We start from the raw sequence: 26,150 nt of genomic DNA on the forward strand, positions 1-26,150 counted from the left end.
GACAATAGGGCTGCGAATCTTTGGGTGTCCCACGATTCGATTCAATATCGATTCTTGGGGTCACGATTCGATTCAAAATCGATTTTTTTAATAAAGTCATAAATGATGATCATAATTGAATTAGAATCAAATGTGTAGCTAATATAATTTTGAGCGTACATTGTAAAAAAAAATCTGTAGATTGTGTGGTAATTGCTAGAATTTTTCTGCAAAATGTATGGTGTTTTATGGATAAAGAATGTTTTTTACGTAAAATTCTGGCAACTGAGCTGCCATTTTTTACCGTACAATCTATTGTTATTTTTACAGTGATTTCATGGATAAATTAGGTCAAGCAAATATTTGAGTACCGTATTTTCCGCACTATAAGGCGCACCGGATTATAAGGCGCACCTTAAATGAATGGCCTATTTTAAAACTGTGTTCATATATAAGGCGCAGCGCATTATAAGGCGCAGCGCATTATAAGGCTCATAGAATAGAGGCTGGAGTTACGTTATGCATCCCGTAGTTGCGAGGCCTGTTGTGGCTCAATATTGGTCCATATATAAGGCGCACTGTCAGCTTTTGAAAAAATTGGAGGTTTTTAGGTGCGCCTTATAGTGCGGAAAATACGGTATTCATAATTGAAAAAAAGAAAAAAGTTTAATAATATATTGCGTTGCAATATTAAAGAACATTACAGTTTCAAAGATAAGCAACTGCATGCAGTACAAAATAGAACAAATATATTTAGTAAACTTTTTTTTTAAACTTTTATTTCTGGTGAGCCACACGTGGCCCGTGGGCCTTGAGTTCGACACCTGTGCTTTAATGGAAGCCTGAAGAAAGCTAAGACAGCAACACTGGTAAACCAAAGAAAATGTCAACCATATTCGAAAAACGTAACAAAAAAAGGCTCTTTTGTGGAATTAGTTTAAAAGAAACAAGACTTACACTGAGGAATCTGTTCATCTCAATTTCAAACTCTTTCTTCCTCTGCAGAAAAACACAACAAAAATCAAGTTGTGATGTCGCCTGGGTGTGGTGTACATTTGTGTGACCAGGTCACCTGTTCACAGCGTTTCTGGTAAGCGTCCTTCTCGTTCTGTTTGAGCAGCTTCCAGCGCTGGCTGCACATCACCATGCGCTCCGTGCTGGGCACGTCCTTCATGCTCGACATCAGCTCGGCGCAGAACATGGAGTAGCCGTTTCTGGAAAAAATCAGGCCAGCGTGATTTGAGTTCCCGCTCACCCTGGTGAGTAGAGCGGAAAGGAGGCCCACTCACGGTGGAGGTTTGTCAGGTCGCCCGTCAGATTTGTCCTTCAGGTGTCTCTCAGCCTTGGTCAGCGTGGACTTGACAATGTCTCCCTGGGTCAGGTTCAACTCCGGGTGTTGTTGGATGTACTCGCGCATTATCCCCTGGAATAATCAAAGCCCCAATTTCCATGATGATGCATGAACTTATTGATTTTAATTCATCAAGCAATAACATTTAAACTTAGCATCGTCAATAACAGACCATTCTGATACTTAAAATGTTAAAGACCAATTAATAATTCCATTTAAAAAAATTTGTTAGGGCCTCAATTTAGCAATATATATAACAAAAACGACACAAAACAGCTCTGTGATTATAAAAAATATCAAACCAATCACTGTTGTATCAATCATATATTGATACTATATTTGGGATTATTACTGTCTGTATTTGCAGCTATCCACTCAACCCTGTTTACATTCAAGAGCTTTAGCATAACGTTAGCATGGCCTATGGTATCCTCCTCTGGTGTGGTGTGCAGCATGTTTAGCTATTTCTTGTTGTGGGAATATTTTCCCTCCTCCGGGCCAAATGGAACACCTTACAAGTAACTACGGTAGCTTTGCCCTTGGTTTTGATCATAGAACGATCTCACCCTGTTTCTTATCTATACAAACACACAAATATTATTCCCTTTAGTTTTAATGGTGTTAGGACGGACCAGGTGCGGAGAGTGAAAGTGAATGTGTGTATGTGATCCACATGTCCGCCAAAGCGTAGCAGCAAAACGGGACAAAGGCATTTGAGGAGAGCGACCATCTCCAGGGAATGCTCCGGACTTTTAGATGGCTCGGTCCTCTCTCCAGCGCTGGTATTGCTAATGTTTGTATTTACTCCTTTTTTGTCGAACAAATTGTTAATCATCAATTCGCGGAAGCTCACTTCATTCAGAGAGCCTTTTGAATAAACTAATCTTGGAGGAAGGATTTCAACATCCTCATCCTCCAATGATAATGACACCTGTGAGAAACTTAAATTACTTTCTGCAAAGGAGGCGATGACTAAAAACTAAGAACCGGCTTCGCACTGTAGCGCGACGTTAGCAGCTAGCTCGCCGGGGAGCGAGGCGTTTGTATGAAAGCCTGTCACTGTCAAATTTACTGAACACAGCCAGAACGTGTCATCAACATTAGAGATGTCCGATAATGACTTTTTTGCCGATATTCCGATATTGTCCAACTCTTAATTACCGATTCCGACATCAACCGATACCAATATATACAGCCGTGGAATTAACACATTATTATGCCTAATTTTGTTGTGATGCCCCGCTGGATGCATTAAACAATGTAACAAGGTTTTCCAAAATAAATCAACTCAAGTTATGGAAAAAAATGCCAACATGGCACTGCCATATTTATTATTGAAGTCACAAAGTGCAATACTTTTTTTAACATGCCTCAAAACAGCAGCTTGTGTATTGTAGCGTCCCGGAAGAGTTAGTGCTGCAAGGGTTTCTGGGTATTTGTTCTGTTGTGTTTATGTTGTGTTACGGTGCGGATGTTCTCCCAAAATGTGTTTGTCATTCTTGTTTGGTGTGGGTTCACAGTGTGGCGCATATTTTGAACAGTGTTAAAGTTGTTTATACGGCCACCCTCAGTGTGACCTGTATGACTTGTGTGTGTGAAAAGCTGTGTATATTATGTGATTGGACCGGCACGCAAAGGCAGTGCCTTTAAGGTTTATTGGCGCTCTGTACTTCTCCCTACGTCCGTGTACACAGCGGCATTTTAAAAAGTCATAAATTTTACTTTTTGAAACCGATACCGATCATTTTGAAACCGAAACCGATAATTTCTGATATTACATTTTAAAGCATTTATCGGCCAATAATATCGGACATCTCTAATCAACATGCATCATCGCGACATAGCGATAGCATTAAAAGCTCTATCATCGGCACAATTTAGATGTTCTGTTACCGTACATTGCGCAACTCTAAATGACGCCAATGTGGAATTTGCATGAGTGGCCATAAATCTTTTGCATGTATTTGTAATGGATGCTGTAGGAAAGAGGAAGACATTTCTTGGAGACAAAAACTGAGTAAAAACATGAAAAGCAAAACATGTATGTTAAGAACTACAAATAAACTTTGCAATTTTAATTTTTTTAAATACCGTATTTTTCGTAGTATAAGTCGCACCGGAGTATAAGTCGCACCTGCCGAAAATGCATAATAAAGAAGGAAAAAAACAAATATAAGTCACACTGGAGCCCGGCCAAACTATGAAAAAAAACTGCGACTTATAGTCCGAAAAATACGGTAGCTGTAACATCAACCTCCAGTCACAGACCGGTTATAATGTGTTTATGAGCGAGAGCGAACATGTTGTGAAAGATCTATTTGTAGTGGGCTGCCACAAATGCATGTATGTTTGGAAAACCCTGTGCCAAGTGGACTGTGAACAAAGCAAGGTTCCCTTAGAGGTTTCTTCTTACCTCGTACAGTTTCTGTTGCTCCAGCGACTTTGCGATCCATTTGAGTCTCTTTTTGTCCGACAGCTGTGTCCACTGTTTGCCCAGAGAGTCCTTGATGTCCTTGGTGGTGGCCTGGACATGAAATGCAAGTTCAGCCAGTGCTTGACAGGACAAATGTTGGCACGTTGAGGCAAACCATCAAACTTACATCCGGACGGCCTTTGAGGACGGCCTTCTTCTCGTGGCTGTACCACAGCTGTTGGGGCGTTTTGGGCTTCTCGGGGACATTGGAGCTTTTCTTTGTCATGCTCTCCGCAAGGTCAGGGTGTTCTTCCCTAAAAGAACACAGCACAAAGTCAAAGAGTTTTGCACGTGAATTGGAAATATAAACACCACGATGACGATCAAGATTAGCTCACCTGAATCTCATCATGCTATGCAAAAATGTTTGTTTATCTCTCAGGAAGTCATCAAGGTATTTTTTCTGAAAAAACAAACAAAAAAAACAACACAGCTTAAAAAACTGATATCCGTTCCTGCTTCAACCAGGGTTTGTGGTTACTTACCTTTTTTTTGTCCGGCAGCTCTCTGTACTTCTTGGACAGGATCTTAGTCAGATCCAAATTGCTCATCTCCGGGTGCAACTTGGCATACTTGGCCCTTTTCTCCATGAAGAAGCGGAAGTATGGAGTTAGAGGCTTCTTGGGAAAATCTGGATGTCTCTGTGCAGCAAAGGGAGATGTAAATACAAATGCTGCGATTGCAAAGTCATTACTAGGAGTGTGACAATAAAAACATTTCATATCACGGTTATCGTGACCAAAATTTCCAGTTATCATTTTTATTACCGTACAGTATTAATAAATGCGTTCAAAAAGTACTTATACGCACTTTGAGATCTTTTGACCAAGTTACTATTTTCAAATAACTAAAATTAAATAGTAAGAAAAGCCACTATTTCGCATGTTTTGGGAGCAAACAACCAATCAGGCCTGTATGGTATAGTGGCCAGACGGAAGTTATTTCTTAGTTAAAGGTTTGCCAAAATGCACCTAAAAGACTCTTAGACGATGAGAAACAAAATCATCTTGTCTGATGAGACAACACTTTGGCGTGAATTCCAGGCATCATGTTTGGAGTAAACCAGGCACTGCTCCTTAGCAGACTAACACCATCCCTCCAGTGAAGCATGTTGGTGGCAGCATCATGCTGTGGGGATGGGTTTTAGCGGCAGCAACTGGGAGACGAGTCAAAATAGACGGAAAGATGAATGCAGCCATGTACAGAAACATCCTGGATGAAAACCAACGCTTCCCATCCAACCCGATGGAGCTTGAGAGGTGCAGCAAAGAGAAATGGGCGAAACTGCCCAAAGACAAGTGTGCCAAGCTCGTGTCATTGTATTAAAAAAGACTTGAGGCTGTAATTGCTGCCAAAGGTGCTTCAACAAGGTATTAAGCAAACTGTCTGAATTGTTTTCCAATAAATTTGCAAAATATTTCTACATTTCTGTTTTTTACTGTCAAGATGGGGTGTTGAGTGTACATTAATGAGAAATAAAATGAACTTTTTAGATTTTAGCAAATGGCTGCAATGAAACAAAGAGTGAAACATTCAAAGGGGTCTGAATACCTTCCACACCCACTGTAGTATCATATTCCTCTGAGTATACAACGATTACTCTGTTCTACGCAAGCACATCCTGTAGGATCAATGTGCACAACTGCATATCTTAGTTGCTCAGACAGTAATGTGTTTACATAAGTTTAAATCGGGGAATGTTGTTTTTTTATGGGGAAAGACATTGATGTCTCTTGTTTTAATTGTATCATTTAAGCGAGCGAGTTGGCGCCAGTCAGTCGGTGAGTTTATCAAAGTGCAGTTATCAATCAAGGTGGTTTATCATTAATACTGTTTATTGTCACATCCCTAGTCAATACTAAAAATTCTATTCATGGCTTACCTTAAGTTTCTTGCCTTTATATGGGTTCTTGATGTAGTCCTGAGCATCAACTATAAGCTCCGTTAGGGTCCTGAATTTACGGATCTGGGACACAAAGAAACATTGTGTGTCAAAACTATTTGCTTCACTTCTCAACCATTGCATTGTATTTGCTGACCTCTTTAGCAACCTCCTGCCACTTTTGCTTGCACATCTCAGCCGAGTAGGAATTGAAGGCCACCTTCTGCCAGTCCAGGTGAGACTCTGACGTCTTGTACTTGGTCTGGTCTTTTGGGGGTAGGGCCACTTTCATGGCTTCCAGCAGGTGGAGGATGTCATCCTGTGCCCACGCTGTAAAATGAAGGGAAACACGGCGTAAAGAAAATATAGTTCAAATGTATACAAACTGGAACTAAGTTGTGATCGATAAATGCCCTGAAAATACAATGACCTGGAAATATATGTGTATACACACACACACACACACACACACACACACACATGTATACATATACACACACACATATATATATATACCGGTATATATATATATATATATATATAAACACACACACACACACACACACACACACACACACACACACACACACACACACACACACACACACACACACACATATATTAATACATACACACACATAGATACATACACACACACACACACACACACACACATACATGTATTAATACATACACACACATAGATACATACACACACACACACACACATATATATATATATATATACACACACACGCACATTTTTATATACACACACACAAACATTTATATACACACACACACACGCACACACAATCGTGGTCAAAAGTTTACATACACTTGTAAAGAACATCAAGTGGACAAAGATAAGACCTTCTGGAGGAAAGTTATGTTGTCAGATGTAACAAATATTGAGCTGTTTGGCCGCAATACCCAGCAATATGTTTGGAGAAGAAAAGGTGAGGCCTTTAATCCCAGGAACACCATCCTACTGTCAAGCATGGTGGTGGTAGTATTATGCTCTGGGCCTGTTTTACTGCCAATGGAACTGGTGCTTCTCAGAGAGTAAATGGGACAATGAAAAAGGAGGATTACGTCCAAATTCTTCAGGACAACCTTAAATCATCAGCCCGGAGGTTGGGCCTTGGGCGCAGTTGGGTGTTCCAACAGGACAATGACCCCAAACACATGTCAAAAGTGGTAAAGGAATGGCTAAATCAGGCTAGATTTAAGGTTTTAGAATGGCCTTCCCAAAGTCCTGACTTAAACGTGTGGACAATGCTGAAGAAACAAGTCCATGTCAGAAAACCAAAAAATTTAGCTGAACTGCACCAATTTTGTCAAGAGGAGTGGTCAAAAATTCAACCAGAAGCTTGTGGATGGCTACCAAAAGCACCTTATTGCAGTGAAACTTGCCAAGGGACATGTAACCAAATATTAACATTGCTGTATGTAGGGGTGTAACGGTACGTGTATTTGTATTGAACTATTTCGGTACGGGGGTTTCGGTTCGGAGGTGTACCGAACGAGTTTCCACATGGACATATTAAGTAGCGTACCGCAAGTTGTGTAAAAAATGCACACCGAAACACAACACGCGGCATGCTAGCAACAACCGTGCTACGATAGGCTGACCATACGTCCTCTTCTCACCGGACATGTCCTCTTTTGCGGGGCTGTCCGGGTGGAGTTTCTTAAATGCCTCAAATGTTCGGCATTTTGAGTTAGGGTTGCGTGTATTTTCAATGTACGTTCAGGGTTAAGAAGGGGTTAAAAACAAAACAAATTGTGGAGGTGTGCACAGCAGCATTCGTGAGGGAGGGGCAGAGACAGAGAGAGCGAGAGAGTTATGATAAACGCGCATGCGTCGCCAGGCTCTGCTTTTTATCCATAGATTTATCAGATTTAATTTTTTATTATCTATAGCAGGGGGGTCAAAAGTTTGCCCTGGAGGCCATTTGCGGCCCACAGCTAATGTTTTAAAGGCCCACGGCACATTCTAAAAATACTATTAAAATAAACAAAAACATCCATCCATCTTCTTCCGCTTATCCGAGGTCGGGTCGCGGGGGCAGCAGCCTAAGCAGGGAAGCCCAGACTTCCCTCTCCCCAGCCACTTCGTCCAGCTCTTCCTGTGGGACCCCGAGGCGTTCCCAGGCCAGTCGGGAGACATAGTCTTCCCAACGTGTCCTGGGTCTTCCCCGCGGCCTCCTACCGGTCGGACGTGCCCTAAACACCTCCCTAGGGAGGCGTTCGGGTGGCATCCTAACCAGATGCCCGAACCATCTCATCTGCTCCTCTCGATGTGGAGGAGCAGCGGCTTTACTTTGAGCTCCTCCCGGATGGCAGAGCTTCTCACCCTATCTCTAAGGGAGAGCCCCGCCACCCGGCAGAGGAAACTCATTTCGGCCGCTTGTACCCGTGATCTTGTCCTTTCGGTCATAACCCAAAGCTCATGACCATAGGTGAGGATGGGAACGTAGATCGACCAGTAAATAGAGAGCTTTGCCTTCCGGCTCAGCTCCTTCTTCACCACAACGGATCGATACAGCGTCCGCATTACTGAAGACGCCGCACCGATCCGCCTGTCGATCTCACGATCCACTCTTCCCTCACTCGTGAACAAGACTCCGAGGTACTAGAAACTCCTCCACTTGGGGCAAGATCTCCTCCCCAACCCGGAGATGGCACTCCACCCTTTTCCGAAAACAAAAACATAACAAATAAAAAACTTAATGGTTAAATGTAATTTAGAAAAAGTTGCAAAGTTGACTAATAAAACAAAGCTGTTTTTTTTTCTTTCAAACTGTCATTGCTCAAAACATAATATTGAATCAAAATCAATGTTATTATGAATTATTGACCTATCCAAGGTTCCAATTACTTAACATCAAATATTCCACTAAGAAAAATATTTTTGATGGAAGATTTTGCAAATCTAGGCTAGATATAGTCGGACTCACTTCGACGCACAGCAAGGGCTCTGGAACCAGTTCTCTCGAGAGGGGCTGGACTCTCTTCCACTCTGGCGTTGCCAGCAGTGAGAAGCGACGAGCTGGGGTGGCAATTCTTGTTGCCCCCCGCCTCAGAGCCTGCACGTTGGAGTTCAACCCAGTGGACAAGAGGGTAGCTTCCCTCCGCCTTCGGGTGGGGGGACGGGTCCTGACTGTTGTTTGCGCTTACGCGCCAAACAGCAGTTCAGAGTACCCACCCTTTTTGGATTCACTCGAGGGAGTACTTGAGAGTCCTCCCCCAGGTGATTCCCTCGTTCTACTGGAGGACTTCAACGCTCATGTTGGCAGCGACAGTGAAACCTGGAGAGGCATGATTGGGAAGAATGGCCGCCCGGATCTGAACCCGAGTGGTGTTTTGTTATTGGACTTTTGTGCCTGTCACGGATTGTCCATAACGAACACCATGTTGAAGCATAAGGGTGTCCATATGTGCACTTGGCACCAGGACACCCTAGGCCGCAGTTCCATGATCGACTTTGTAGTTGTGTCATCGGATTTGCGGCCTCATTTTTTGGACACTCGGGTGAAGAGAGGGGCGGAGCTTTCTACCGATCACCACCTGGTGGTGAGTTGGCTGCGATGGTGGGGGAGGATGCCGGACAGACCTGGCAGGCCCAAACGCATTGTGAGGGTTTGCTGGGAACGTCTGGCAGAGTCTCCTGTCAGAGAGAGTTTCAATTCCCATCTCCGGAAGAACTTTGAACATGTCACGAGGGAGGTGCTGGACATTGAGTCCGAGTGGACCATGTTCCGCACCTCTATTGTCGAGGCGGCTGATTGGAGCTGTGGCCGCAAGGTAGTTGGTGCCTGTCGTGGCGGTAATTCTAGAACCCGTTGGTGGACACCGGCGGTGAGGGATGCCGTCAAGCAGAAGAAGGAGTCCTATCGGGTTCTTTTGGCTCATAGGACTCCTGAGGCAGCGGTGTTTATACATACTAAGGCTGCAACAACTAATCGATTAAAATAGATTATAAAAATAGTTGGCGATTAATTTAGTCATCGATTCGTTGGATCCATGCTATGCACAGAGTCATTTTTTTAAAAAGATTTTTTATAAACCTTTATTTATAAACAGCTGAGAAACAATATTCAAAATAAGTATGGTGCCAGTATGCTGTTTTTTAAAATAAAATACTGGAAAGGATAGAAATGTAGTTTGTCTCTTTTATCCTATTATTAATCGATTAATCGAAGTAATAATCGATTATCAAATTAATCGTTAGTTGCAGCCCTAATACAGACGCATATATACATGTATATATACACGCATATATACGTGTATATATACACACACATATATACGTGTATATTTACACACATACACATACATGTATGTGTATGTATATATATATATATATATACACACACATACATACACTAATATATATATATATATATATTATATGATATATATATATATATACACACACACATATACATATACATACACACACACACACACATATATATACACACACACACACACACACACACACACATATATATATATATACACACACACACACATACATATACACAAATATATAAAGACACACATAAATACATATACATAAACATATATATACAATAAAACAAACATGTTCTTTATTTTTTGTTTTAGTTTAAAAAACTTATTTTTAGAAACTGATCGTTATCTTGTTTTTTTACATTGATTTTGTCTGACCTTTTGGAACGGATTACTAAAGAAAACCTGGTACAGCATAGTAATAACGAGGGCTGCAACGATAAATTAAATTAGAAAAAAGCTCTGGTTTACATTCTGCTGCTTTGATTAATCCTTTAGTGGGTGTAACAGAAAAATTTGGCCCACATAAAAAAGTTCAATAGAGGTAAAAGAAGGTAACGGGTGAATAGAAGGTAAAAGGTTAAAAGAAAGTAAACAAAGATAAAACAAGTTAAATAGTTAATTAATAGAAAGTAAAGGGTAAATAGAAAGTAAAAGACGGTCAATAAAAGATGAAAGAAAGTAAAACAAGTTAATTAGAAGGTAAAATATGTTAAAAGAAGGTAAAGAGTAAACTGAAAGTAAATAAAAGGTAAACAGGGTCAATTGAAGGTAAAAATTTAAAAAAAAGGTAAATACAATCTAAACAATTTATGGTAAAATAAGGCTGATAAAAGCTAAAAGAAGGTTAATAGACAGTAAATAAAAGGTAATAAAGGTTAAAAAAATATGTAAATAAAGCTAACAAGGTAAATAGAAACTAAAATAAAATACATTTAAAAAAGCTAAAGGTAAAAAAGTAAATAGAAGCTAAAATAGACTGTAAATATAAGATAAAACACAATAAATAAAAGGTGAAATAAGGTTAACAGAATGCAAACAGGTGAAATAACGTTAACAGAATGCAAAAAGGTAAATAAAACGAAAAAAATCAAACATCAAATAAAAGGTAAATAGAAAGTGAAATAAGGTTTATGGCAAGTAGATTTTTTTCTAATTCCTCAAATACACATTGAAGCTACAAAGTGTGTTTTATCAGATTACTCCATTAATCGAACAAACTAACCATTAGATTACTCTATGACTAAAATAATCGATCGCTGCAGCCCCAATATTCTGAAACTTGGGAGAAGGGGTAGGATTAAAATAAACTCTGCTTCTTGCTATTCCTTTTCTGGCATGTAGGGGCAAGTGCAAACATGTTCTTTATTGACAAATAAATGTGTAGTTCGTTACCTTGGTCTTGGCATGTTGCATCCATGCTTCCATTCATTTGTAGGGGATACCTTTAAAGTCTGGGGGGGAACAAACTAAAGTTACTAAAAATCGTGTTTTTGTGTCAAAAACAATAAACAAATATGCAAATCAAAAATGCATCAAGTTCCTTCGACAAATGCAAGATTTTAACAAAAGTGGGTTGTCTGTGGGAATAAAAATGTTCAAATGAATGCGATGTGATTCCAAAGGGAGGAATTGGAATGTGCGTCGACATAATGGGTTATATTCATTACACCGCCCCTTGAACGTTTACGCTGCATGGTGATAGCTGGTGACTGCTTCCAATCTCAAATAACACCGCGGAAGGCTAACGACGACCACAGCTAGCTCGCACCCCGTCGAGTTAATTCCACACAGGAGGAATTTGGCGTGTCGCTACGGTTCTATCCCCGTCCCCACCCACCCGCACCGTAAAGGGATTCGCCGGAGCGACCATTTTCTCGGCCGTGGCAGAGCTCGTCTAATGGAGGATTTCGGAGCAGCGTGGGTTGGGGAGGATCCACGGAAGGAGGACAGGCAGCTCGAGGCGACCAGCTGACCACGGGGATCCGCGGAAGGGGGAGCAATGGCGGCGTGGAAGCACTGCAGTCAACACTGCGCCACTCGGAGCCTCATCACCCCCATGGTTGGGAATCTTGCTCCGCCGTGCCGAACTGCGAGCCCCCGAATCCTGAAATGTTGACTTGCGCCGGGGAGACAATGACCACTCATTCTCGCTTACAAATTACGTGTTTTGTGGTGTTTTTAAAAACGACTTGTTTTTTTATTACAAGAACAAAAAAAAATAACCCGCTACATTCTTCGGCGAGGCGTAGCCGAGTAGTGCATTCATGATGGCGGCTGCGTGTTGTTCGTCGTGTCCTTCCTTCATGGCTCCGGCTCTGCGGGGCCCCTGAAACACCCAACTCCTCGGTACTGGCCTTCAATCCGAACGTAACCATTTTGAACTTTTCATTGCTCACCAGAACACAGTAAAACAAGAATGGTGATACGAAGCAAGAATGGTGATACGAAGCGAGAGCTTTGGGGCATATTTGCGACCAATGGCGGCGTTTAGGTCGACCAATGGCGGCATTTAGGTCGACATGAAGCTCGGCTGTTTTTGAGGGTTTGAAATTTACATTGAACACCAACATGTAAATAAAGTCCATTTATGTTTTGAGCAAAAATATAACACGTATTGCTCACTAAAAATGCAATATTATTGTTAAACATAATATACATAAACATCGCGGGGATAAAGCAACAAAGACCAACTGCTAAATAAAAAAAACATAATTTGGTTAACTGCAACGAACTGAAGCCATTTGTGAGATAAGCTCGTAGGAACGAGGCTCCGTAAACAAGCTCCGGGTCCGCCATGCTTGGGCTCCAACCTACCGTGACAAGGTCCAGTAATGGCGCACTGTTCGGCGACGAAACGACGGCTGAAAAAGTCAACCACGCGGGGCTGCCCAAAAAAAGGGAGCACGAGCGAGGTCTAGAAGGCGGGTTTTCCGAGCTCCGTGGTCGGCAGTCCGGGTCTAGTCGGTGAGAGAGGAGGGGGAGAGAGAGGGCGGTGAGATATTAAACCAAGATCCCTGATGGCTAACCGAGAGGGGCGGCTGGCTGTTCTCCCAACTGCCGCATGGAGGTCTCGGCAAGGAGAGCGTCGCTCGCCCCTTCCCTCCCGTATGTAACCCAAATATAGCTTCGATTTCGATGAAGGGGATTTGCCCCATCCACCATTTTGAAAGTAATTCCACTAACATTTCGCGTTACCTGCGGGGTTTTGTGTCGAGAACCTTCCACCCGCCGCAGAGGACAAGAAGCACGGCTATGGCCGCCCCTCGTCTGCAGCCGCCCCACCGTCGTAGCGTGTCGAGCGAGTACAAAGGGGCTTCCGACCGACCCGCGTTTCCACACGTCTAAAAACACATTTATGCCGACTTTGGCGACTCGAGTCGCTCGTTTGTGATTATTTTTTTATGGCGCAAACGTGTCGCGTGGAATCCTCCGCTGGGCTTACCTTACTGCTCGGCGTGAGCCTCGGCGTCGTTGTGGAGGAAGAAGGGGAGGGTTGAACGATCGCCAGTACTGCGCCGTCGGTCCTCGGCTCCAGTCCCCGCAGAGATGATTCTTCCCCCGCCTCCATCTCACTCGCCGTCTCCCTCCAGTCAACGCGCAGCAGCTTCCTACTCCCCACCCAACCATTTCGCTACGCCGAGACGTCCTCCATGTTGTCGGAGCGTGCGCCGGCCGCCGTTGTTTCCCAAGCGCAGACATGGCGTTTACATCTGGAGGAGGGGGGGCGACCATGTCTGCTCCACTGCCGTTGTTAGCACACTTTGATCGGACAACTGCATCCGACTTCAACGCCTTAAGTTAACACCGTTTGACATAACATTCCAATTTTAATGTCATATTTAGACTTTTGATTCTTTAAAAAACATTTTAATGTCACGTGTCTACTGATGTTTATATATGGATATCTGTGCCTTTGCACGTAGAGGGAATGCTCGTTTTCTAAAATGTGGTCGCACTGTTTGACAGCTTCATATTAGATCAGCATGTTTTTTTTTTCTTTTTCCAACTCCACCTTGTGTGTTTGTGGGCGGAACCCCAGGCTGTCCAATCGTGTCAGTCTGGTGAGGAAAACAAACGGCTCACAGGCTTTGGGCCTTGCTTAATAGTGATGCGTTCGCTTGCTGTTGGATTATATTTATCGAATTTGTAACCAAACGCTTTGATGTGCATTTTTCCAACGTTTGGAATAAATGAAGTCTTTCCAAAAGAATACACGACGTTTGAGTCATCATGTCGTCAAACTTATTGCAACTTTAACCAAATGGATTATGATGTTTTTAAGCGGCACTCACACGAACAAGGCTTTACGTACGGCTATTGAACATTACATAACTATGGAAGACCGTTTCCGCCACGAAAAATCCCCAAGGCTAAGTCATAATTATGAACTAAGAAGTCATGATTATGAGCTAAAAAGTCGAAATAATAAAACATACAAATGATGGAAACATTTTTGAACTTTAAAAGTCATAATGAGAAAAAGTCGAAATTATGAGAAAATCGAATTTAAGAAATACAAATTCATAGGAATAGTCATAATCAATAGATACAACGTCATGATTATAAGGTTAAAACAATCGAAATTATGATATGAGTTAATTATGGGATAAAAAAAAATCAAAATTATGAAGAGTTACGAAAATATGAGACAAAAGTAATTATGAGATGACAAGCTGAAATTATGACCTACAATAAAAAGTCATAATTATGAGATAGTCACAACCATGAGATGAAGACATAATTATGATTAAAAAGTCGAAATTATGAGATACAAAATCGTAATTGAGCCCCCCGAAAATAACAAACAAATTTTGAGATAAATCCTAATTATGAGATAGTCAACATTATGACAAAAAAGTTAACCGTGATGTAAGACATAAAATAAGTCGAAATTATTAGATAAAAAGTTACAGAACTGTACTTGTGTACAGTGATTTTTCAAATAAAACACTGACATTTTAACAGCAGGGTTTTATTTTGTTGTAAAATCCTAAGCATATACAACACTATTTTGCACAGACATTACTAAACAAAATTGTATAAATGTTTTATTGTTTTTAAATAGGCAGCACCAGGTAAATCTATTATTTCACAACTGAGTCTCACGAAAAGCATTGACACACACACACAATCTTCCAAATATGGCTCAAAAGCATGAATTAAAATCAGATATAACGGAATATATCTTCATACTATACTCAACTAGATAGAGGAAACACCTTTTAAAACTCACAGAAGGCAAACATGTTTTTGCAAGGGAATGAAAATACGCTGATCATTTGTTCACACAACATGAAAACCTGACAGAAAAGATGCGTTCAAGTTATTTTACCTCACATTTAAAAGAGATCAAGGAGAAAAAAAGGACAAATTGATCACAAAACTAACGCTACCTGAAAGCTTGGAACTGGAGAATAATGTGAGATAGCTTCATTTGAACTTAATCATTAAACTAAAGGGATAGATAGTGATTGCAACTTTTCAAAATAAACATTGTTTTTGAAGATATCCAATATTATTTTTCTTGAATAATCAACGATACCATAGAATTCACCTTAAAACCCAAACTTTTTTTTTTCACGGCAATGGAGACTCATTGTACACGTCCTCACCGACATCTTCCTCAATTTTCACCTTTGCATCATCCGCATCCAGCTGCAACACAAGTAAACACTTGTTTTAATTAAACGTGTGCCACGCAGGGATCTAATAGTACAAATGTTTATTTTTGTACGTACGCATTTCATCTCCAAAGTAGAGAAAAGTGTGCCGGTCATGACCATGCGCAGGGGAACGGTGAGGAGGAGGATGAAGGGCAGCGCCAGGGAGAAGGGGCTGATCTTCACCACCCAGAGGACTGCCAGACACACCAGCTGGATCAGCGTGAACAGGTGCATCCGCATGCTGGACACCTGCACAACACACACAGGTGCAATGTGTATGCACGGCGGACTTGCATTAGGTAGTATTTTACATTTAATACAGAGCAGTGATTGCACATACATATTGTTTTAGTCTGTCCAGGAAGTGACAGGCACATTCAGTGGAACCCGTGAAGTCGACACGACCAAAACCAAAAATGCACGTTTACCTGTGACTATGTCCACAGACCTTAGGAGAATATGAGATAAATTGGTTGTTGGTGTGGTTTTTTTAATCCATTTGTTCTTGTTTGTTTTAGGTTCTTGGGGATTTTTCTAAATGAGGAAGTTTTAATGGCTAAAATGAGCACATTTTGTAGGGACAGTGAAAGTTTTTCCAATATATATATATATATATATATATATATATATATATATATATATATATATATAATGTAATTAAAAACTACAGTAAAACTCCCAACACCCATTTTCCTCGTGGCACATTTTGTTAATGGCTTGTTGGTAGAATCCAGGGTAATACTGCCATGCTTTTATTTTGAAGCTTGCTTAACACTGAACAGGAAGTCTGTGTGTGCATGTTTTAATGCCAGATAGTAGTTACATTGTTGTTTCAAGTTGCTTAGCGATAAACAACACTACAACACATGTCAACATAATACAGTTGTTCTCAAATAGTAAGGTGGGGTTGAGCATGCTTTATCAGTATCCTGCTTCAAACCCCATTTCGAAAAGGTGTGCACTACAAGACATGCTCATGTTAACCATTAATCCCGACTTCCTCATTTTGATTGAAAAATAAAACAGAACAAATTGTTCAATTTGTTTTGTAGGATAAAGTGTTTTATGTATTGTGCTTCTGAGGTAATGTTGCTGATCAATTTGAATTTATTATCATTAATTGAGTGTATTTTATTTTTCTGTAACAAATCGGTCAAAAATGTTTATAGTTTTAAAAAATGATTTAAAAAAATTCAATTTCAGGCAAGGTGATGCACTGTAAGTATTTTCTGTTTCAGACTAAAACCATGTTACTCAAGTTTTTCTTTGTTGTAAGTTGAGCTATACTTTTTTTTGTTAATAAGGGTATAATGTTATGAAGAGGTGTACTTTTAACAATTTTATAGACAAATTATTCTATCTATAGTCTTGGCAGAGTGTGTGTGGGCTAGAGATGCGCGGATAGGCAATTTATCTCATCCGCAACCGCGTCAGAAAGTCGTCAACCATCCGCCATCCACCCGATGTAACGTTTGATCAGAACTGCATCCGCCCGCCATCCGCCCGTTGTTATATATCTAATATTAATTAAAAAAAAAAAAAAGGGTGAAAACTACGCGAATTGCACCTTGTGCAGACAAGATTTTTCGATCGGACACGGAGGAATTAGCGATGTAAAAGACCACGTTGGGACAAAAAAACACAAGTCTAATGCCGTTGCTAGCGATACAAGTGGAAAACTTTCAACGTTTTTCGTCGCCCAAACAGATTCTTTGGATGTGATAAATGCCGAAGTTTTATTTACGGAGGCAATAATTGAGCATGGACTTCCAATTGCACTGGCTGATCACATGGGACAGTTAATAATGTAATGCAACCTTTAAAAATCATTACGCGGTGATCGCGATCCCAAAAATAAACTTTTCTTGCATGATAATGTCCAGAAAAATTCGCTTTACATTACTATAGAGTCCTTTTAACGAATGAGTTTGATGGTTTATCACAAACCTTAAATGAAATTCCATGGCCACTGTCCTGCTCTCTATATCAACCAGGGTGAGCCCCACCCCTTTCGTGAGCGCACTGAGCGCGGAGTGACCCCTTTTACGCGCCCCCGGCAACAGGGGTGGCAAGCAGGTAAACTGCGCGGGCGGAGCGCGCGGAGTGACCCATGTTACGAGCCCCCGGCCACGGGGGTGGCGGGCAGGTAAGCTGCTTACCTGCTGCGCGTGACGCCGGCCGCGGCGAAAGCGGACGAGGCGGGGTGTCGGTGCGGTGGGCGCGGTAGTGACCCTGGACGTGCGTCAGGCCCTTCTCGCGGATCGCCTCAGCTACGGCTCCCGGTGGGGCCCTCTCGGGGGAAGGGGCCTCGGTCCCGGACCCCGGCGAGGCGTCCCTTCTCCCTCCGTAAAAGTGTCCATCTCTTTTTTTTTTTTTCTGTTGTGGCATATGCTGCAGGTGCCTGCTCGTTTTTCGTATGTGGGTAACAACATTTAACTATGTATATATATTTACCAATTGGTTTAACTGCCACCCGCAAAAAAAAAAAAAAAAAAAAAAATATCTAATTAATCTGCCCGACCCGACCCGCGAGCGGATAAAATCTTATTTTTTTTAATTTCATCCGCCCGATCCGCGGATAATCCGCGGACTCCACGGTTGTGTCCGCAAACCGCGCATCTCTAGTGTGGGCGCAAATTTTTTTCTTCTTCCTCGGAGGTGCGTAACAGTAAATGTTTATGCCTTTTTGTCTTTGGACCTCGTATTTTATGTCAATAAAAGCGATCGGCCAACAACCATTTGAAGAGGTTGTGAGTCCCACTGTACATTTATTTTCGGCCTAAGGAGCAATTAAGATTCAGCCCAAAAAGTCTACCTAACAACCCATCAACCAATTACGTCAGAATGTATGCAACTAAAATGTATTTTTACTTCATATTGTCAGCAAGTTGGTAATTATTTGTCAGGCTCCATTCATTTGTAGGTATGATTTTTGGTCTACTATTACTTTTCACAGTGGCTAACATGGCTGCCTTTTGTTAGTTGTTTGTTCGTACAATCCAGGATGTCATGCTTTTATTTTGGATCTTACTGTGCACTCAACAGGACGTATTTGTGTGCACGTTTTTAATGCTTCAAGCTGAAGGAGGAGTCCTGTCGGGTCCTTTTGGCTCATGGGACTCTGGAGGCACCGGACAGGTACCGACAGGCCAAGCGGTGTCGGGCTTTGACCAAACTCGGAAATGGGAGGAGTTTCGGAGAAGCCATGGAGAATTAGTTACTTCTGGACCACCATCCGCCGCCTCGGTAGGGAGAAGCAGTGCACTGTCAACACCGTGTATGGTGGTGATGGTGTGCTGCGGACGTCAACTGCGAATGTTGTGGATCGGTGGAAGGAATACTTTTGAGTATCTCCTAAATCCCACCTACACGTCTTCCAGTGAGTCCTAGGAACTCCGCGATGGGCTCTCCTATTCCTAGGGCTGAGGTTTCCGAGATAGTTAAGAAGCTCCTCGGTGGCAGAGCTCTGGGAGGGCAACACGGAGACGCTAATCCATGCTTTTATTACAAGTCATATAGATTATTGTAAGGTCCTGCTCTCTGGTCTTCATAAAAAGGTTATTGCACATTTACAATTAATCCAAAATGCAGCGACACGTGTCCCGACAAAGACCAGAAGGCGGGCTCACATTACACCAGTTTTAAAATCTCTGCATTGGCTCCCTGTGTGTTTCAGAATGATTGTTAGGTTCTTCTTATGGTTTATAAATATTTTTATGGTATAGGGCCTTCTTATCTTATAGATTTGCTTTTACTCTACGAACCTTCCCGGGCCCTGAGATCCCCCGGCACTCATCTCCTAATTATTCCCAAAGTCACGGGATGGCATCTTTCCATCATAATGGCCCCCGTCTATGGAACTGGGGTGGTGGTTCTTCTCCTTAAGAAGGGGAACCGGAGGGTGTGTTCCAACTATCGTGTGATCACACTCCTCAGCCTTCCCGGTAAGGTTTATTTCGGTGTACTGGAGAGGAGGCTATGCCGGATAGTCGAACCTCAGATTCAGGAGGAGCAGTGTGGTTTTCGTCCTGGTAGTGGAACTGTAGACCAACTCTATACTCTTGGCAGGGTTCTTGAGGGTTTATATCGCTATATTTATTCTATTTATACCTGCATTGTCCTTTCCATCCTTACACTTTCCATCATTGTAACTGAGCTACTGTGTTGAACAATTTCCCTTGTGGATCATTAAAGTTTGTCTAAGTCTAAGTCTAATGGGAGTTTGCCCAACCAGTCTACATGTGTTTTGTAGACTTGGAGAAGGCATTCGACCGTGTCCTTCGGCAATTCCTGTGGAGAGTGCTCAGATAGTTTGGGGTATCGGACCGCCTGATTTCGGTCCGCATTGCCGGCAGTAAGTCGATCCCGTTTCCAGTGAGGGTTGGACTCCGCCAGAGCTGCCCTTTGTCATCGATTCTGTTCATAACTTTTATGGACAGAATTTCTAGGCGCAGTCAGGGGGTTGAAGGGATCCGGTTTGTGGCTGCAGGATTAGGTCTCTGCTTTTTGCGGATTATGTGGTCCTGATGGCTTCAACTGGCCAGGATCTTCAGCTCTCACTGGATCGGTTCACAGCTGAGTGTGAAGCGACTGGGATGAAAATCAGCACTTCCAAGTCCGAGTCCACGATTTTTACTCGGAAAAGGGTGGAGTGCCATCTCCGGGTTGGGGAGAACATCCTGCCCCAAGTGGGGGAGTTCAAGTACCTCAGGGTCTTGTTCACGAGTGAGGGAAGAGTGGATCGTGAGATCGACATGTGGATCCGTGCGGCGTCTGCAGTGATGCAAACCTTGTAGTGGTCCGTCGTGGTGAAGAAGGAGCTGAGCCAGAAGTCAAAGGTCTCAATTTACCGGTCGATTTACGTTCCCATCCTCACCTATGGTCATGAGCTTTGGGTTATGACCGAAAGGACAAGATCACGGGTACAAGCGGCCGAAATGAGTTTCCTCCGCCGGGTGGCGGGGCTCTCCCTTAGAGATGGGGTGAGAAGCTCTGCCATCCGGAAGGAGATCAAAGTAAAGCCGCTGCTCCTCCACATCAAGAGGATGCAGATGAGGTGGTTCGGGCATCGGGTCAGGATGCCACCTGAACGCCTCCATGGGGAGGTGTTTAGGGTGCTTCCGACCAGTAAGAGACCACAGGGAAAACCCAGGACTCGGTGGAGAGACCTTGTATCCCAGCTAGCCTCGGAACGCCTCAGGATCACCCGGAAAGAGCTGGACGAAGTGGCTGGGGAGAGGGAAGTCTGGGCTTCTCTGCTTAGGCTGCTGCCCTTGCGACCCAACTTCAGATAAGCGGAAGACGATGGATGATTTTAATGATGTAGCACTACACAGTATTTATTTTGTTATCGTTTCACGTTGCTTAGCAATGAACAACACGTCATCATAAACTTAACCATTTTGCATTGAAATGACCTTTTTGTATCTCATATTTTATGTTGATAAAAAGCCGAAAAAGCCCTCATTTTGTAAAAGAGAACCTGGTGGACCCAGACTAAAGGAGTTGGTCAACATTGACAGGTTGTTGACATAAACGGGTGCCACTGTGCCTGTGGAGCAATTGAGATTAAACCCAAAAATTCTGCCTAGCAACCAATCATTGTATGTTAGCAAACAACATCGCTAATGTTACAGTTTAAGTTTTGTAATGAAAATAGTTTTCTTCATATTCGTCCCATTCTAAAATTGTCACCGGAAACCCTCTTCCAAACTGTAATTTCTCCACAAATGGCGTTTTATGCGTACCCTGGTGGCGTAGGCGTCTGGTGGATAATACTTCTTGGGCGTAATCAAGAGAAGAATCCGATCCCACATTTGGATCCCACTCAGGGATGTGACCCCCATGTAAAGGAAGATGCCAAACAAGGCTGTCATGGGGATCATCTTCAGGAGTGGCTCCATGTAGATAGACACACCTGGGATAAAGACAGAGGTTATAAACAAATACAATAATAATAATGGATTCGATTTATATAGCGCTTTTCTAGGCACTCAAAGCGCTTCACAGAAAGTCCTTATTGTGGCAAAATTATTATTTTAGTCCTCTGTTGTCTTACAACAATTTTAATCTAAGTAACTGTCCTCATGTGATTTATGTTGTATTGCTTCTCTTCACTGCATTGGCCTGTTCTGTGTCTAAAAGGGGGCAGATTTATAGGTTTCACTTCTTTCTGCTCCTTTTTGTTCATGATTTACCGGTATTTTAATGTTGGTTGTTTTTGTTTCATCCATCCATTCATCTTCTTCCGCTTATCCGAGGTCGGGTCGCGGGGGCAGCAGCCTAAGCAGGGAAGCCCAGACTTCCCTCTCCCCAGCCACTTCGTCCAGCTCTTCCTGTGGGACCCCGAGGCGTTCCCAGGCCAGCCGGGAGACATTAGTCTTCCCAACGTGTCCTGGGTCTTCCCCGCGGCCTCCTGCCGGTCGGACGTGCCCTAAACACCTCCCTAGGGAGGCGTTCGGGTGGCATCCTGACCAGATGCCCGAACCACCTCATCTGGCTCCTCTCGATGTGGAGGAGCAGCGGCTTTACTTTGAGCTCCCCCCGAATGACAGAGCTTCTCACCCTATCTCTAAGGGAGAGCCCCGCCACCCGGCGGAGGAAACTCATTTCGGCCGCTTGTACCTGTTTTTGTTTCATCTTAAATGAATTAGATAAAACAAACAAACAAAAAGTAAGACACTTTTATAGACCCCTGCTGCATTTCTCGGGCCCTGCGGAGGTAGCTCTACTTGGTTCTTCTTAGATCCAACCCCCACCTTCCAAGAGCATAGGACAACGACTGTTGTGAGGAGTAGATCAAAAATGTATATTGTATTTGTCTTTTGGTGCTTCTTTTGTGATTGATGCTGTATTACTGCCTTTTCCAATGTTTAACCAAAACGTCAGATAGTTTTTTTTGCTCATACTCCCTCTTCCATCCCAAAAATGGGCCACTTTGCCACAACCCCTCCTCCTCTGGCTTCACATTCCCAAGGCAGATATAAGGGCCTGGAAGTTTCTTTGTCTCTCTCTCTCTGTCTTTCTCTCTTCCTTCTTCTGTAACAGCACAGACTTGCTTCTCAGTAACCCGAGGTTATTTGAGCCCTCAAATTATTACTTAAATGACTTTAGCATTCTCTGGACATTTCTTTATTGAAAAGAAAACATTCCAAAACGTTTGCTCCTGCGACTTCTACTTACCGACCAAGATGGCCACGAGAATGCCGCTGATTCTCTGCTCCACCACCTTTTCTATCTCCGGTTTGGGGCCCTTGGACATGACGGTGAGCGCGTTGGCGTGGGTGACGGAGCGCACGGTGGCAGCACTCAGCCAGGGCACCCCAAATATGGAGGAGATGCCACCCATGGTGACCAGGAGGAGCAGATCGAAATGGAAGCCGGACCCTTTTATCATCTTCCTCTCCGGTTTGCTGACGATCAGCCTGCAGAGGAAGGGAGGTAGGAATTTAGCCGTTGTGGTAGGTTGCGGTGTAATTCAATTTGTCGCACGCACGTGGTGATCTGGGACTCCAGGAAAATGAGGATGAAGACGAGCAGCGCCGGTACGCAGGAGGCGGCCATCATCCAAACTGGGAAAGGCTTCTTTTCCCCCATCGGGTTGATGAACCAGCCTCTGGCCTTAGGGTTGGTCACCTGGACACCTTTTGGCACGGAAAGTTTCTGCAAGACAGCAGCGTCACTTTCATTTCCAGGAAATAAACAAATATCAGCATCAAATAAATAAATAATCAGAGGTTGGAGTGCAGCCCTGATGTTTAAGTCTTCATCTTAGCAAGACATTATGGACAAGTGCATGCTTCCAATTGTGTGCTGCCAGTTTGGCATATAGAATAGTTTCTGTTCCCAGTGCACAAAATAAGGTTCACTGATTCATAGTTTGGTGTGGAAGGACTAGATTTAGCCGCCTCTGACCACGCAAAGTGATACACATTCCTACAGACACTCTAAAGCAGGGGTCACCAACGCGGTGCCCGCGGGCACCAGGTAGCCCGTAAGGACCAGATGAGTAACCCGCTGGCCTGTTCTAAAAATAGCTCAAATAGCAGCACTTACCAGTGAGCTGCCTCTATTTTTTAAATTTTATTTATTTACTAGCAAGCTGGTCTCGCTTTGCTCGACATTTTTAATTCTAAGAGAGACAAAACTCAAATAGAATTTGAAAATCCAAGAAAATATTTTAAAGACTTGGTCTTCACTAACTGACAAAGAAACAGTTAACAGATTTAATGTCCAGTTCAAAGTGTGACATGATTTATTCAAAAATTTGAGAGTTGACTTTTGTATTTTACATGAGTTATTATTTGTACAAACATGGTGCAAAGTAATTCATGATTCGTTAAAAAAAGTTAGTGGCTAGCTAGTTAAAATGGGATATTGTGATTTCACAAGACTGTCTTAGAAGTGATCATTTGAAAATATTCAATTTGAAAAATGTGCACTTAGAGAAAATATAAAAATAAAGTGTTGCATATTGATATTTATCTGTTTCTATATATATTTATTGTGAGAAATCATTAAGATGATCAGTGTTTCCACAAAGATAAATATCATTAATTATTAATAATAACATAGAGTTAAAGGTAAATTGAGCAAATTGGCTATTCCTGGCAATTTATTTAAGTGTGTATCAAACTGGTAGCCCTTCGCATTAATCAGTACCCAAGAAGTAGCTCTTGGTTTCAAAAAGGTCGGTGACCCCTGCTCTAAAGTCTTCCCAAAAAAACAGCTCGAGGTTGTGTAAATAGTTTTGTCCTTATAACGTAATCAGTACAGGACACCCAATGGTGTGACTCTTCCCCCCTGATTTTCACGTATATTTAGCACATCCCTGCGCTAAATATACGCCGGGCTTTTAACAGGGCAGTTCAATTTAGCTCAAATATGCTTAAAGGTGGGGAACTGATCTTTTTTGGGGTATTTTTCCTATCGCTCCCAATCATTATGAAAGACATGACGATGGATGTATTTTTTTTTTATGCATTCTAAATATTAAATGCGATCAAAAGTCCGCTTACAATGGAGTTTATGGGTAGTACTCTATTCTGCCAATAAAGCCCTTAAAAAAACAGCCAAACACCTCCATTAAGGTTTTATATACATAATGTGAGTATATATGTAATTTAGTAACGGGCACATTTATAATAACATTTAATATGTACGTATTTATCATTTTAAGCATACGCGCCACATTAATTTGAAAAACACATCGTGGCATTTGCTTTTTTCCCCCCCAACAACATCACTGATTAATGCTAACCGCAGACTTTACAAAAGCCAAAACATCACATACTGTACATTGTCTTCTGTCATTAGGATGCCGACTGCTGGGATGTTCATATATTCCCATTTAGATGAAAAATGACTCATTATCCTCGCGAAGAAAAGGAGGGTGGAACTTAGCGTCTTTTTGTGTTGTTCTCGCCATTTCTGGGTCTGAATTGGCTGTCAAAGTGTACCAACTTGTCGGAGTACATACTCATCCTTCTACTATCCAGGTGAGAGGCATGATTTATGATCGACAATAAAGTTTGACGAGCAAGGAAACGAAGAAGCAGCTCATCAGTCGATCATTTGACAGCAAGTCACATGATCTGTGTGACTTGCTGTCACACTACTATGCTCTACTGTCTGAACCCAGTCCAGACAGTAGAGCATATAGTAACTTGTTGCCCCAAACACCGGCCACCGAATGGCGAACAAGGTCTGATTGACCTGGATGATGACACGTTGACCTGGCTTACCTCAACAGAGCTGAAAATCTAAAGACACACAACAGAAGAAGTCGATCATGTCAACATTGAGACATAAGCTTGTGATCACAGCGCCGCTATAAATACAAAACCCAAAACCAGTGAAGTTGGCACGTTGTGTACCGGGTAAGTCGTAAATAAAAACAGAATACAATGATTTGCAAATCCTTTTCAACCTATATTGAATTGAATAGACCCCAAAGACAAGATACTTAACGTTCAAACTGGTAAACCTTGTTATTTTTTGCAAATATTAGCTAATTTGTAATTTGATGCCTGCGACATGTTTCAAAAAAGCTGGCACAAGTGGCAAAAAAGACTGACAAAGTTGAGGAATACTCATCAAACACTTATTTGGAACATCCCACAGGTGAACAGGCTAATTGGGAACGGGTGAGTGCCATGATTGGGTATAAAAGCAGCTTCCATGAAATGCTCAGTCATTGACAAATAATGATGGGGCGAGGGTCACCACTTTGTGAACAAATGCGTGAGCAAATTGTCCAACAGTTTAAGAACAACATTTCTCAACAAGCTAATGCAAGGAATTTAGGGATTTCACCATCTACGGTCCGTAATATCATCAAAAGGTTCAGAGAATCTGGAGAAATCACTGCACGTAAGCGGCAATGCCTGTGACCTTTGATCCCTCAGGCGGTACTGCATCAAAAAGCAAAAAAACAACATTGTGTGTAAAGGATATCACCACATGGGCTCAGGAACACTT

The 26,150-nt window shown here is 42.4% G+C and overlaps 2 protein-coding genes across 3 annotated transcripts in view; both read right to left on the reverse strand.

The window, feature by feature from the left end:
• Nucleotides 1–13,974, reverse strand: part of ubtf (upstream binding transcription factor) — a 26,491-nt gene extending 12,517 nt beyond the window's left edge. For both annotated transcript variants that reach the window (XM_061981319.1, XM_061981317.1), the window contains exons 1-11: nt 12,823–13,974; nt 11,401–11,459; nt 5,843–6,015; nt 5,686–5,769; nt 4,289–4,444; nt 4,142–4,206; nt 3,931–4,057; nt 3,744–3,854; nt 1,269–1,402; nt 1,052–1,193; nt 937–978 (exon numbers count right to left, since the gene is read on the reverse strand). In XM_061981319.1, the coding sequence (XP_061837303.1) occupies nt 937–978; nt 1,052–1,193; nt 1,269–1,402; nt 3,744–3,854; nt 3,931–4,057; nt 4,142–4,206; nt 4,289–4,444; nt 5,686–5,769; nt 5,843–6,015; nt 11,401–11,437 (1,071 nt within the window). In that variant the 5' untranslated portion in view covers nt 11,438–11,459; nt 12,823–13,974. The remainder of the gene's footprint in view (nt 1–936; nt 979–1,051; nt 1,194–1,268; nt 1,403–3,743; nt 3,855–3,930; nt 4,058–4,141; nt 4,207–4,288; nt 4,445–5,685; nt 5,770–5,842; nt 6,016–11,400; nt 11,460–12,822) is intronic.
• Nucleotides 13,975–14,964: 990 nt separating this feature from the next.
• slc4a1a (solute carrier family 4 member 1a (Diego blood group)) overlaps nt 14,965–26,150 on the reverse strand; it is a 41,206-nt gene continuing 30,020 nt past the window's right edge. Inside the window, exons 20-24 of the mRNA XM_061981315.1 lie at nt 23,167–23,333; nt 22,854–23,095; nt 21,419–21,588; nt 15,747–15,920; nt 14,965–15,663 (exon numbers count right to left, since the gene is read on the reverse strand). Coding sequence (XP_061837299.1) covers nt 15,586–15,663; nt 15,747–15,920; nt 21,419–21,588; nt 22,854–23,095; nt 23,167–23,333 — 831 coding nt within the window. The 3' untranslated portion in view covers nt 14,965–15,585. The remainder of the gene's footprint in view (nt 15,664–15,746; nt 15,921–21,418; nt 21,589–22,853; nt 23,096–23,166; nt 23,334–26,150) is intronic.

Source organism: Nerophis lumbriciformis, linkage group LG24 (assembly GCF_033978685.3).
Source record: "Nerophis lumbriciformis linkage group LG24, RoL_Nlum_v2.1, whole genome shotgun sequence".
NCBI lineage: Eukaryota > Metazoa > Chordata > Actinopteri > Syngnathiformes > Syngnathidae > Nerophis > Nerophis lumbriciformis.